General features: G+C 37.8%; 1 protein-coding gene across 4 annotated transcripts; it reads left to right on the forward strand.

Moving 5' to 3' along the window:
- Positions 1 to 189: 189 nt before the first annotated feature.
- On the forward strand, positions 190 to 14646 carry LOC148659004 (uncharacterized). 4 transcript variants are annotated; one of them, XM_088640889.1, is made up of 14 exons: positions 190 to 458; positions 1624 to 1739; positions 2260 to 2378; positions 3384 to 3509; positions 3997 to 4082; positions 4493 to 4703; positions 4834 to 4967; positions 6548 to 6680; positions 7187 to 7330; positions 8971 to 9053; positions 10064 to 10205; positions 10917 to 11120; positions 12511 to 12668; positions 14269 to 14646. In XM_088640889.1, exons 2-14 carry the CDS (start codon positions 1699 to 1701, stop codon positions 14371 to 14373), a joined length of 1686 nt encoding a protein of 561 aa, XP_088497015.1. In that variant the 5' UTR covers positions 190 to 458; positions 1624 to 1698; the 3' UTR covers positions 14374 to 14646. The 4 variants fall into 4 exon arrangements, with proteins under 4 accessions (XP_088497015.1, XP_088497014.1, XP_088497012.1 ...); XM_088640888.1 differs by having other exon boundaries at positions 192 to 458; positions 8974 to 9053; positions 12511 to 12680; XM_088640886.1 differs by having other exon boundaries at positions 193 to 458; positions 12511 to 12680.
- Positions 14647 to 15330: the final 684 nt, after the last annotated feature.

Genomic DNA, 15330 nt, shown 5'->3' on the forward strand with positions numbered 1-15330 from the left:
GCAAGCGACGTTTCGTGGGGCGGTGATTGCTGACAGCTGAGACAGCCAATAGAAGAGTCTCTGCCCGCCTCGACTCTTGTATGCGCCAATCACGTCGCGGAACGAGCGATTCTCGCCCTAAGAGTGATTCAGCGAGCGGTTGCAATTTCCACAGGCTCATGGGATTTGTAGTGCTGAACGAAAATGAGTTTTTTTCTCCTGTTAGAAGTCACACCGCCTGCTGGCATTTCTGTGACAACAAGTTATACAGCACTTTTGGACGCAGGGTACATTCCAAAAGAATTGTGTAATGTTCTCTTTATTGTTTTAAGAGAATATCTATCGTTTCTAAAGTGTATTGATACTTAAAAAAAAACAAATTTCTTTATAGGAAATTTCTTCTTCAGTAATGTTCCTACAAATATGAACGGATAAAATCGTACCTGAACTTCATGGGTCTCGAGGTGTCTCCTTAACAGGTACGGACAGAGAAAGGGGCGGACGGTTCACTTTTCAGGTTGGAAGAAATGAGACATCATTCATTACCATTAAATCAAATAATCCAGTTTTTTTTCCCACGCCAGTGACACTTAAATCGAAACCTGAGAAAATATTTTCAAAATTGATTCACTTTTACAAAGTCTTACTTCAAATTGCTAAGGGAAAAGCACTCGTTTAGAAAAATCCATACAGAAAAAAAACTCACAAAGTCCGATTTATTCTCAATTACTTTATTTTTTATTTTTAAAGATAGATAGATACTTTATTGATCCCGTGAAGGAAATTGCAGAAAAAGATGCACACGCCTTTCATCTGTACTGTGTGAAACAATCGTAACATTCAAATATAGTATTTTTATAAGAATTATAATTACTGTTAAAAAGTATACGATGGAGCAGAACATTTAACGTGAGTCTATACTATTATGCTGAATTCGAATAGCTCTTCAGCTGTCACCTTGTTAGTGTGGGTGATATGCAATACAATGAGTTAAATACACGCATGCCTCATTTAGCTGTACAACAAGGGACATGATATCCGCAAAAGGTAAAAAAACAGGTTAGCGTCTAAAGAGAAATGTTGCTAGGTGCAGTTTTAGGGAAACAAATATGTTTGCATGACAAGACATCTCGCAGGTAACCGAACTTTTGCTGTGATTCCAGCGTTTTTGATACGTGCATGTTGGAACAGAATCTCTTAAAATGTTTTTTTTATATATTTTTGAACGTGACTGTATTAAATCCTTGTACATGAAAAATTGAAATAGTACAAAACTCTGAACCCATTTTTGCATTTTAAGCCGCCATTTTCATCTTTTAGACATTATTTCTATTTTTAATGGCTGTATTCAAATTAGAAATTTCCATCCACCTTAATAGAAATCCGGCTTTTGTTCCTGCTTCATAAGAGCTACTTTTAAACATACCATCGTGGGTTGAAAAGGTCAGAAAACTTGAAATGCATGCAATAATTAAACACCTACACTGTAACTTTGAAATTCATGTCTTTTTTTTAACGTAGTTAATTTTTATGGCGTTATCTTGCGCCCGAAGAGGCTCCACCGCAAAACGAAGTTTGTTTTTTATTTTTACTTTTCATCGTGAAATTAAACTTTTATTTTTTAATTGTATCTTCTTTCAACAGAGCATAATTGTTCTGCAGGTTTTCTTGCAAACATCAGTATTGCTATGAAGAAATCCGTTTAAAACTATACACAGTATGACGGAATCTATTCTAAAATCTCTTAAAGATCTGCAGAGGTTTGTATGTTTCATTTTATACTTTTAATATATACTTGTTTTTGCCGACCAGTTTTTAAAATAAATGCAAGAAACTAATGGGTTCGAACTATATATATATTGTAACGCTACGGGGTTCACGTGGGTACCCTCGCCGCTGCCGCATCAGGTCGGCCCCCCCACCATCGGGGACTCAAACCCAGGCCACTGGTGTCACTCAACAGGTACCCAGCCTGTTGAGCCAAAGGGAAGTCTCCCGTCAGCCTGATGGCTGCGGTCCCTGCTATCCACAGGGAAGGGCGGTGACGTCACCGCTCTGGTAAGCCAGCTCTCGCAAGCAATGGAGGCCGTATGCGTTACAATATAATTCAATTCCCAATATATAATTACCCGTATAGCTGGATATAGCTGTTTTTTTCGTTAGTAATTTGTCTATTTAGGAAGAAAACATATTGTCTTTCGTTTCGTTCGTTTTCTCTTACTTGAGGACGTAGGTGTCGGTAAAACACTAAGCAGCCAAAATGTCGAACTGTGTTCGCAGTTACAACAATGACGAAACCAGAGACCTTCTCAAAAATCTTTGCATGTTGTATTTCCAAAACAAAGATGACGGGAGTCGCCGTGAGCTGGCAGACCTGCTGGTCAGGGAAGGAGGGGCAGGTAATGAAATTACCTGAGATTATGGTCAGATTTACAATGCAGTAACAGTTCCAGCAGCTGTCCTGTATCGTAGGTAGTGCATCACTATTGTAAACTGTTTCAAACTGCCCCACCGTCGTTAAATAATACCAGGTAATGTTTCTTTTTTTGTGTATGCCATTATTAAATATGGGCGACACGCTGGCATTGATGCCTCACAGTGCTTGGGCCCAGGGTTCAATTACAGACCTGGGTTTCTGTCACTTGTAAAAGTTAATTAATGTTAAATATGGAGTTTGTCACTCTGCGGCCTGTGTGGGTCCAAATGCCCCAGCATGGTGTGATGGGACACTATACTGTTGCAACGCTCCATGGAAAGCGAAGGGCATGACGAGGCACAGAAAGGCATGGTGGCCATCCACTGCAACCAAGGAAGTCTCCAGTCGCAACGACTACTCGTACCGCTGGACCCAGGCTTCTGAGGTCGAGAGAGCGGCACTGCCCCAGTGCAACGGCTTTCCCACTTAAAATACAGCTCTTCCAAACAGATGAGCTGCACGAAGGACAGCCGTCATCGTCAGACACGACAGACAACCATCATGGAGTTTGTATGTCGTCCCCATGTTTGTGTGGGTTTCCTCCGGATGTTCTAGTTTCCTCCAGCAGTCTAAAAAAATGCTGGTAGGTTATTTGTCTTTTGGGGAAAATTGGCCTTGGAAGTGTGCGTCTGTGTGTGTGGCTGGCATCCCCTCCAGGGTGTACCCTGCCTTGCGTCCATTGTTTGCTGGGATAGGCTCCAGCTCGCCTGTGACCCTGAATTGGACTAAATGGTGAGCAAATGCAGATAACGGTTGATATATTAAAATAAATTTTGTTGGTAAAACGAATAAAAAACCTTATTTGGTGATATGTCAGATCTTATTTGAAAACTATAGAAGTTAAGACAACATCTTTCAATCTTTCAAATTTAAGAGGGTTTTAAGCTGGGTGTGGTTAAAATTGGTGTTTTGTTTTGTCTCCTTGTAGAATTGCTTGTTAAAATATTCATTACACTTTCCGACATCGGCTTCTTCACTTCTAATTCTGTGTGGTTTCCTGCTTACTATACATTAAACTCAATATGGAACTACAGTGACGCAAGTCTGCTGTTTGGTAAGTGAAGTTTGTTTAAATGTTTGGAATCATAATGAGTTCATTGTTTTAAAGACATGTGGGTAAGGCAAAAAAAAGCAATTTTTAAAAAGCGCCTTTATTCAACTAATGACTCAGACCTTTTGTTTCACTTTTTTCCTTCTTAACGTGTGTATATAGTGTCTGTAGATCTGGGACAGAGAGGTAAGATAAATGGGCCATTCTAAGATTAGGTGTTTTTTTAAGTGTAATTTTGCAGAATACCCTAAAATATTCTATCCAGTACTTTCAAAACCTAGCAAGTTGTCAATTACAAAAATATTTAACTGCTTCTTCGTATTCCTAGAATTATATAAGAATATAGACATACCTTTCACTCTATTTGTTACGGGTACAAAAAACGTAAAACTCCTTGGTAAACGAGGAACACCAAGTATATTGAAAGGACGCTCGTGGTCAGAATAATAACCTACATTTCACTGCATTGCTATTTTCCTTCAACTTGCAGGAGAGGAGCTAGGTAAACTAGGACTTATTAAATACTTGGTGGCAGTCCTTGATCATGAGCCCTACAAGAGTAAACAAGAAGAAAAGGTGGGGATTTTCATGTTCTCCTTTTTAAAGCTGTGGTTGTCTCATCTGTTGCAATGAGCAACATATATTCTAAGAGGCTTAAAAATGCAGCAAATGAGTATTGGAACCACTATAGGATTGTCTGCATTTTTAGTGCTTCTCAGAATGTACTGTATGTTTTATATACTGGAACAAATAGAAATTAAGTCCACACTGAATATGAATATGATAAAAGAGCACCATGTTTCTGCTATTGGTCCCACATCAGCCATAGTCTTTCTTTCCGAAAAACAGTGGTAAGGGATTAACCTCTACTTGTTTCTTTGCACCCCACACACTGAGGCAGTTTCCCACCTGACCCTCTCTATAGAAATGTATACTGTATGTTGTTTTAAAAGGAAATCCTAAATAATAAACTATGTGTTTTCCAGAATGTGAAGTATCTTCTGAAGGCTTCCCTCTGTACTCTACACAATCTTGCCAAGGTTCCTGAGAATAGGCCTCTTCTCCGACAGGACAGAGGGGTTGGGAAAATCGCCTATTACACTAGAGTGGATGATGGACTGCTCAAAGTGGTGTCTATCATGCTACTGGGTTACATCATTGATGAGGATGAATCAGATGTGCTCATGGATGAATCAGGTGGCAGACTATTTTGTGAAGCAGCTGTGCCTGCTTTGTTGCTGTATCCTCTCAGTGTTGTGCAATACGAGAAGAGATGCTGTTATAATATTGAAGTGTACAGAATATAGTATGCTTGTAATTCTTTCAGGTGCTGTGGAAATCATGGTAAAAATACTCCAGGGGGCTTTAGATTCCAAAGACCAACGGTGTTGTGGATACAGAGCTTCTGAAATTGCGGAAGGTTTGTCCCTCATTGCAACTTGTGAGAAGAATAAGGAAAAGGTAAAAGAAAAAAACTTCAAATTAAAGAGATTAAACCAAATCCTTTCATAAAATATACTGAGAATATGTTCTGAATTTCCAAAATTCATTTGAAAGCATTACTCCATGCATCAAAAAGGAAAAAAAATATGAATGCCCTAGGAATATGAGCGCATAATGTTGTTTGAGAAATGGCCTAAACATAAGTTATAGTTTCAACACATGCTGACCAAGAACAAAATGAATTGCAATTCAATTGGTAAAAAAATATAAGGAATCAGGCAAGGTTCAGAACAAGCTTTGCTAAAAAATAGCATTATTTCAGTAAACTCGCATATTTGATACTGCCCTTATTTGTTCTTTATTCATGATCACATTCTCAGTCCCAGCATACTGGTGACAGACAAGCTGTTTGTCTCAAGTGGGTTTCCAGCAATGTGAGGGGTTAGTATGCAATTGTGGGATAGAAATCCTCAGTGCTGTCATCAGTACTCCATCCTGAGAAACCATCTGCCAGTTGCTTTCAGACTACAGACTTAGACGCTTTCCCAGTTACAAGATTATTTACATTCAGAAGCATCTCATCCAGTTTCTTAAGTGAGAGTCAAAGCATGATATGCTTGTGTAATTAGATGTGAAGAAAGATTATGAACCATTTGGCTGTTTTGTCATTAATGTTTCCACTTAAATTTACCCCACCCTCACACATTTTGTTTTTCTCAAATTGTATTTGCCTAGATGCAGTTTATTTGAACAAATTAAGAGTTATTTAAATCTAAAAAATATTTGGATATTTTGCTAACAACAGTGTTACAGTTCTCTCTGTCTTGGCCTAATGCCTTTTCCCAATATTCTTTAAGGTTAGTTAAAACATTCAGGATTATTATGAGAAACAACTTTTGTATCTATGAGAGAAATTTAAGCCTTAATCACTGGTCCCACTGGTTGTGATAAGCAGTGATGTAAAATAACAATATGCACTTTAAAATGAATTCAGTCAACACTAGTTAGTCAAAACGTTCATGAAAGCTAGCTCTCTTTTTGCGATTATATTTACAATACAATGCTAATTCATGTAACAATACAATGCTGTAAGAAAGACATTCAGCATATCTCATTTAAGTACAACAGAGAAACCCCCTTATGATTTAGTTTGAGAATTTTGAAATTGATCAAAATATTACCATTGCTCTTCTTTTTCTCTAATTCTCTATTTTTTAAAAATACAGCACATCATCATCCATCCATTTTATAACAGCTTCACCCAATTCAGTGTCTTGGGGGAGCCAGAGTCTATCCCAGCAAGCAACAGAAGGGACACCAGTCCACTGCAGGGCAGACAGACACCAACACAGTCACACCAGGTCCATTTTTCCCAGAAGCCATCTAACCTACTAGTATCTTCAAATTGTGTGGTAGGAAACCAGAGCACCTTTTGAAGACCCATGCAGACACAGGGAGAACATACAAACACCAAGCAGATAGTTCTCCAGGTCAGGAATTGGACCCTGGGGCCCAACACTACAAAGCAGCAATGCTAACCTCTGTACCATTGTGTCAGTCAGCATGTTATCATCCTATTGATATTATATGTTTCCTAGATATTCAGATCTGGAGCTCTTCCAGTGTTAATGGGGATGATGGAAAGCAAAAACAGTCAGGACAAGTTATTTGCAGCCAAAGTTGTTTGGCAGCTTGCCTTTGATGCGTCAATACGAGATGAGATGGGAGAAAGTGAGTAAGTCAGCAAGATAACGTTCTGTATCACACACTCTTTTCATTCCTGAGATTTTGAGCAAAGTAATAAAACAGGAAAATGAAGTATTGTCCTAACACAGAAATCCATAGTACTACTTAAAGGCATTTAAAAATCTACCATCTGTTTCATGAAGTAATATTCTTGTGTTATATTACTGCAAATAATATCTGTTCTCAAGCAGTTAGTTGCTTCTCTTTTTAAATTAATTACTGGTATCTAAATTGTTACAAATGATATAGTAATTGCAACTATTTCTGGTTTTAACCATTAATTATAGTGGCTGTCATCATCCTACATTTAAGAATAAATTACATTTCTATAATTTATTCTGAAAATGCAAGATCATTTTTTCCTGGTACTGTATGCATACAACTGTCTCACACAAAAAATATATTTTTTTTTTGTAGTTAATATTAGTATTGCAGAATAAGAGAGGTTTGCACTTAGAAATTTACATTTATAATGGTGTTTTATTTCATAGATGAGAGTCTTATGAAGCTGCTGGAGAGCCTCTCTAAAGATAAGAACAAAGCAGTTCGTAATACTGCCCATGGGGCAAAGTGGGTCATTGGAAAGCAAGCTGAAGAAAAATCAAAAAACAAGGAAAATAACAGTTCTCAGTCAGGTACATTAACCTGTTTTACAGACCATATACTGTACCTTAACATTTGCTGCACACTACAGCAAATGCTATTTTAGAATCAGTAGTAATTTTTTTTTCTATATTGCTTTTTTTATTCCAAAGAACCCCATATCACTTCACATATAGGAGGGGGGTTCATCTAATTTTATCCACCACTGAAGTGCAGCCCCCCCCACCCCCACCTGGGTGGAGCAGTGGCGCTGTGGCTAAGGATCTGTGCCTGTGTCTGGAAGGTTGCTGGTTCAAATCCCACGGCTGGCAGAGGAATCCTACTCTGTTGGGCTCCTGAGTAAGGCCCTTAACCCCAACTGCTCCAGGGGCACTGTATAAATGGCTGACCCTCCCTTTTATTTGCAATTGACATTCTCAACCTGCATAGTTACCAGAATAATTAGAATCAGGTGGTTAAATCGTTAGATAACAATTAAACAAGGTCTTAGTTTGTGCAGCCGTGTCCTGAATAATGGTCAGATTAACTCTCAGCTTGGTCTTCCCCATATAACCTAGTGGAACCATGTTATGCACTGACCTACAGAAATGTCAGAGGACCTTAGAAAAAGAATAGTTGATTGGAGGTTGTTGCAATACCATTTCCCAACAACTGGGACTACATCTATCCACTGACAAACAGAAAAGATTCATGACCACAGTGACAGGTGTATACTTTTGTGTGGCAGAAACCATCAGAACAAGAAAAATGTCTTCCAACAGAAGAACATCATCTCCGCTGTCAGATATGGTGGTGGGAGTATCATGGATTAGAGCTTATTTGCCTTCCTGCCTCAGGGGCTGAACAGCTCACCATCACGGACAAAAGCATGGATTTGGCATTGATGAACAATTTCTGCAAAAAGCTAATTCTGGAAAATGTCAGGATGAATGTCATGCATTCATCAGCTGAAGTTGAGCCCGACGTGGGTCACGGCGCAAGACAATGATCCTGAGCACACAAGCACACCATAACAAAATGGCTGAAAAAATTGCAATTGCAAGTACAAGTTCAGACCTAAACCCCATAAAAATGTTATGATAGGACACATATTCTTGCAAGACAATCCTCAAATATCACCGACATGCAACAGTTCTATAAGGAAAAATGTGCCAGAATTCCTTAAAGCCAGTGTGAAAGATTGATATACAGTTGCAGGAAGCTTCTAGCTGAAGTGATTGGTATGCTCAAGGAGGTGTCACCTGTTACTGAATCCAAGGGATCATAGACATATTCCTAAGAGAATATTCACTGTTGTTTTATTAGTATTTCAATCAAATCACTCAAATCTATAGTATGCATTTGTGGTTAGGCTAAAGACTTTCATGAAGATCTAATTACATTTTAGACTTAAATATACAGGAACCTGGACCAACCTAGGGCTCTCACAAATTTCACCTACTGGTCCACCCACATCACTTACCTGGTTTTCCTTTGAGGTCTGTTTTCCGCATGTTAAAATGCTAACCAGGCCCAGCCTTGGTTAGAACCTCTGATGAGATCAGGCAATCAATGATCAGGTCAAACAATGGATGGATTGATACTATCATACTGTACTCGGATGAAAAGGCACAAATCTTATTTATTTTTTTGGTAAAGCTAGGTTGTTTTGTAAATAATGTTTGTTTTACAGCAGGACAGACTTTGGGACACATAATGATAAGTTACCAGTGGGACAACCAAAAAACCATGCTGAAAGTCAATAAAAGACTGCAGGTTGGTTGAATATTTTGAAAATTTTGATAATTTACATATTTACCAACATGTCTGTCTGGTTTGATTTACATTTTTAGAATAGGTTGGACTGCAGTGTACAAATAAATTAGTAAAAAAATAAAAGATTAGCCTTTTTAATGTTTTTATGCTAATGTTGAGACAAAGGTAACATAACCTTTAAGGTAACTGTCACGCCTTCTGTAGCCAGAGGGCATTCCTACTCTGTCCTGTCCCTAGTTTCCTGTGCTTTGCTCTCCTTCCGGTGTCTCTCTCTCTGGGGCTATATATTTCCGGGTCACTTATTCTGCTTGGCTCAGGATTGATGTTTGGATGTCCTGAGACCCGCCTAGCACCAGGCCGCCGCTCCAGAACTCTTTGCACTGCTGAGCCCGGGCTAACTCCCCGTTCTGCTGCTTCGCATAGGGTCTTTTTCCGCTCTCCTGCCTCTCCACGGTTCGTCCCTTCCGACATTCATGACAGTAACCTGAATATAATATTTACATTTTTTGTGTCCGATAAAAAAAATCTTTATCTCTGTCTCAGATTTACACTGTCAGGTGAATAAGATATAACTCTCAAACTGTTTACAAGAAAAATAATTCATACATTCATTATAAGCATATGAACAATTCTTGTGATGTGAATAGCATATAAATAACCTGTATAAATATGATTAATGCAGGCGGCAGTGAGAAACCACAGCTGAGTTAATATACATTCATATCCCTGCACTGACAGGAAGTTAGTGGATGATTTTCAGATCACTTTCTTCTCCCGTATCAGGAAGGCAGACTCACAATTCCAGTTTGGGAAAACGTTGTTTAATGCAAACAATTGCTGGAATACACTGAAACACTAAAGAGATGTAAAAATTGAGGTCTTCAGTTTAAGACAAACCTTTCATAAACCCATGCTGTGATTGAATGCCTCTTTTTATACATCGATACATTGCTTTGGCAACAGTGCTGTCCATTTCTCATGTGATAGAACAGACTTCTGATTAATTACAGAACAGTGGCTTAAGGTTGTGGATGGATGTGGAGCAGATGGCTGGCTCTACACTGCAGGCTATGGCTGAGGCTGTTGAGCAGGCTTATGCTGTCTTAATCTGCATCTCTTCCAAGTACAAAGAGAGTCCAAGCTGCAGAACAGGTACAACACCTTGCAGTATCAGGGTAGTAGAAACAGAGGGCCATCATTAATGAAAACATTGTACGTAAACTACATATATAAGTGTTTAGTAAGTCATATTATAATTAAGTTCTTTTAGCATAATAAGTTAAAACTGGCCTTTAAAAACAAAAAGATACACATTTAAAATCTCAAAATTACAATTAAAGGAAGTACAGTATCTTTTCAAGACAAGCACTGTTAAATACTTATTAATATTGTGTCCGTTCACCGTTTTTGTCTTTGAAATCATTTGTGATATGTTAGAATAAAATTAAAGTACCTTGATGGTGCTTTTGTACACAAAACACACTGCTTTGTGTGGTCTGATAACCCTCTGAAAATGCTTGGGGTGACCTTGATCTGTCCCATTCAGAGAAAACAGAAACCGAAATTGATTGCTTAGTTTTGCTGAGAGGAGAACCCCCATCTGTGAAATGATGCCAAGACCCTGTCCCGTAAATTAAATAAACACAACAGGTCTGTTTCTCTGCATTGAAACAGACGAGCATTGGATCCCAGCTAAAGAGTGTTTTGTGTACACAGATTAAAAAAGTTTACCACACGTGTGCGTTTGAGGTTTTTGGTGGAGTCTGTTATCTTCCCACGTGTGAATTCTGCAACGAGGCCAAACCATTACCTTCCTCTGTGATCTTCCACGTGTAACTCAGCAGATCTTGCTTTTATTTGCAGAGGCAGAATACACTTTCCAGTTAAGAAAACAAATCATTCCCCTCATGATGGAAAAGAATTACAGGCCAGATGGTTGGCTTGGGGCTTTATTGGGAGCTAAACTGTGGATTGACTTCAGTAATGACAGTAATTTTGAAGAGAGCATCAGCCAACTGATAAAGGAGATTGAAACGTACACACCAATGAAATCAAATGTAGTTCTTAGTAAGTGCTGCCTTCAATCTTTCAGCAAATGCAGGAGATACTTCCTTTGTCTTACGACATGTAACTATATGACTTTCTGTTTAACAAATGCTGTCCAATTTCTGGTCTTGAGAGACAAAACAAGCCTCCAACAGAGAAGTCAGCTAAGTGTCAGGGAAGTTTGACTCATTTTCTTTTGTCTGCCAATAATGTGACCTTTAAGCAACCCAGCTCATTTCTTTTTTCCAAAGGCAGATAGTAACACAGGAAATTAGAGTTGCCATCAAATCCAAGAAAGCCCAAATCCCCAGGTTTCTCAAAGTCATGTTACCAAGTTAGTTCAATGAAGTTCGGTCACTTTAGCTCTTGGGTCTTTGGCTTAGGATCAAATAAAATTGAATCCTAAGGGATCTCCTAGCTGGTGAATAAAATGTATGAAACCTTTGCTCAGTTGTGAGAAAATTTGAGTAGACCGTTTAATGCAGTCTAATGAGTGTAAGTTTAAGAACTTTATTTTCTTAAAACAGCTGACATGGGTGTAAGTTGGGAAATAGTTAATTGCTTCTGTAGAGCCATGCGACTTTGAATGAAGTTGTTAATTATTAGTTATTAATTATAAATGAATTGAATAAACTGCCTTAATTGGCATGAATTCCCACTGTTTCCAAGTTAAGGGCCAATGAGGATTTTATTCAACTGTGAAAGTTGCAGGAAAATGACTGGAAATGAAGTTTCTCTGGTTAGAAAACCTTCAGTGGCACACAGGGGAAAAGAAGGAAGTGTGGTCAGACTCCTCTGACCTGCCCACCTTAAGGCCCCTTATCTCTTAAAATATGACACAGGCACCACTGCCCTTCCTGGAGGCTGAGTTTTGATAGGAGAAGAAGCAAGTCACTCACAGGCAACACCACATGCCTGCAAGTGCCCAGGGAGCCACAAGGGAACGCTGTTTCTGTGTGGCCACTTGGGGAATCACTGTCACAATTGGCTAGTGACATGACCCAACATCTAACCCACATGGAGCACAGCCTGCATTCAGGAGGCTGATATAAACTTTTAAAAAATATTTTGTTTGATTGTAGTATCAAACAGGTATTATGCATCCGTCACACGTTGTTATAAATGAGGTCTTATGATGTTGGATATAGAATTTTTAAGGTTGTAATTTATCATTTAAAATTACATTTTAAGCCATTATCATGAAGTTGCATATTGGAGCTATTACCTTATAAATTATTGATACTGCATACCATATTAAGAAAGAAAAATAAAATTCTTATGCTTTACCCAGTGAATAGTGAGTATATCACAGAAAGGATTTTCTTAGAAGATACAATGTTGAATTCAAACTTACAACTACACACTGAATGATGGGCATAATAACGTCTTTATTTACGTGATGTCACTGTAGATAAAAATGCTATTCCCCCGATGACCAGTAGGAATGATCCTGCTGTGCTCAAATGGACAAAAAAAGATGTTGCCACATGGCTGAAAGAAAGCAAACTGGATTTCTGCCTCGAAATCTTTGCAGAGTATGATGGAGCATTGATTTATCAGCTTCAGAAGGTGCGGAAAGAGGCAAGTTATTAATGTGTACATGTGACATGGAATGGTTTGTAATTTAGCTCCTAATTGAAATGGCAAACTCCTTTTTGTTCACTTACAAACTGCTTTAACATATTTGTTTTTACTGGTTGAATTAGTCAGCAAAATTAATATTTTAATGCTACATTTATAGGTTATCCCATTTATAACTGCCACATTCATATTTGACATATCTGAGCAAGTTAAGAAACTTGAAAATGCAGACTTTGAAACACATACCAATTTTTGTTGTTTTATTCTTCATGAATGTGATGACAACCCAATGGACATCATTTTAAAAATTTACTGGATTTTATAAATAGACCTCTAATATGTTATGAGTAAAGTAAACAAAAAACTACCATGTTTGTACTTCAATGTCATTTGAATACATTGGTGGTTTTTCTTTACCAACCCTTTTTTATCACACAAATAAATGTACCAGATATAAATGGTAAAATATAATCTCTATCTGCCATTATTTATCCTTTTCCACTCCTCAGTTTCCTGTCTCAGTTGTGCTCCAGCACAGTTCTTCCGTTTTTAAGAACTTCATTTTCTTTCCACAAATACAGAAAAACACAGTGAGAAAACTGTTAAGTATGATAAATACCTTATATATACCATATATGCACACATCTAAGGAAATTAGGTTAACAGACATAAGGCTTATGCTCAGGTGCCTGAACTCACATGTCATTCTGAATCACTTCCAAAACCTTTGTTGACGCCAATTTCCATGAAAAATGCCATTTTTCCTTACATGATTTTTAACATCATACGATGTTGAGACACAGTCCTATGCCCTGTATTTTCCACAGATTTTCTGCTTCCTCCTTCTTAACTCTCCACAGGTACCATAGGTAAAAGTTGTCTTTTATTATGAAACCCACCTCCACCCCCCAACTTTGGATGTCTTCTTTATTTTTATTTTTTTCCTTCTCTCATTTTTAATAATGACAACAGTAATAGTTGTCTTTAATAATGGACAGGGCCTGGCTACCTGCTCCCTTGACTGGAACCTCAATGCCTTTGAACACCCCACCGTTGAAAACCTTTCCAGCATGTTCTTTAGGGTGTGAACATTTAATGTCCAATGCAGCCTTAACTGAAACCTTGTGCTGCATTTTAACTCATTCTGTCAAGCCTCATGTGTGCTGAGCTCAGCAAGAGATAGCACACCTACCCATCAGGGCCAGTACATGGCATAGGCAAGCATCTGTAATAAGATCCTATTTCACTTTAGCTTAATGCATTAAACAGTCAGTTCAGCACAAAAGTATTTTACATTTGATATATAGGGATTTTCCACTACTTCACTCTTCCACTCCTGGCCTGCTGCTTGATGGGACGGTGCAGTCATTGTGCAGAATATTTTGCTCCTTAAAAGAAAAAACTTCAAATACAAAATGAAATTTTTCACCAGAAAAGGAAGAGATCGCTGTAGACTGTTAGAGGCGAAAGAGAATTGTGCTTAACAGGAACATACAAAAAACATTGGAAAAAAAGCTAAATGCTAATTCCCTTTTGAATTGTGCCCCTTGTGTGATTTGAATGTATCTTTCTGTTTTTCTTCTGCTAGGCTCCAGAATTCTTCTTCACAAGCCTAAGAAAAGATGTGGGATTCAATTCGCTAACTGAAGTGCTGCTATTCACCCAAGCCCTGGAAAAGATAAACCTCTCTTAATTTATTAGCTTACATAACTTGTAGTGGTATTGTTTTTTTAATACATAACCATTTGATTAGTATAAGCCAATAGGGTTGTTAAAAATGTTTTTTGTGAAACTTTACCAAAATAAATAAGTTAAAAGGAAAACACATTTCTGTATTCACAACAAATTGAATCTTACTTTGTGTGAAACACTACAGGGACATTAATAGTAGAGTTTAGCAATGTACAGCCTTGAATGACTCAACAATGTATTGTTTTCAATGAATATTAAAGTGTAATTTCACATACCTTAGTCACATCAATTTCTTATTTTTTGCAGATCAGCTGAATCTATGAATCACAATTTTACAAACAGAAAATGCAGAAATAGAACCTTTAAACTTTAAACTTTTTAAAACCTACTTTATTAATATTTAAAAATGAAACACCCTGTTCTTATTATTTTTCAGTGGGTTCTTTATAAAGCTGTTTTTGTTTTCATTTTATAGTACTGAAACACATTGATTTTAAAAAGAACTAACTTTAACAAAAGTCTACATTTTTACAAGCAAATTTAAAATGATCTTATAATAGATGAGACTTTTGTCATTTGCATCCAGTCCTGCATCCCCTTGATTAAATAGGACTTGACAATGCTTGGTCTAACTTAGACCAATTTCCTTGGTCTAAGGAAATTTCACTTCTCAAGCAACATGATGTCATCGTGTTTTTGTGGAAACCCCTTTAAAAGCTTGGAGTGCGTCAACCTGGAAGCATAAGTGCATATTTTAGAAATGACATCGTTTCCCAATGCAGTTTTATTGGAAACCAAATGAAAACAGGAATCCAGCAAAGCTCTAGGACAAAGAAAGACAGATGCAACTTCAGTATATAAGATGTGTGACAGGGACTAGAGAATATTCAGCACAGATTTCCACAGTTCAGCAGTTGCAACTTTTGGGATAAAATGTGAAACTTCTGTATTGGCATTT

This window comes from Lepisosteus platostomus, chromosome 7 (genome assembly GCF_059453375.1).
Source record: "Lepisosteus platostomus isolate fLepPlt1 chromosome 7, fLepPlt1.hap1, whole genome shotgun sequence".
NCBI classification, from domain to species: domain Eukaryota; kingdom Metazoa; phylum Chordata; class Actinopteri; order Semionotiformes; family Lepisosteidae; genus Lepisosteus; species Lepisosteus platostomus.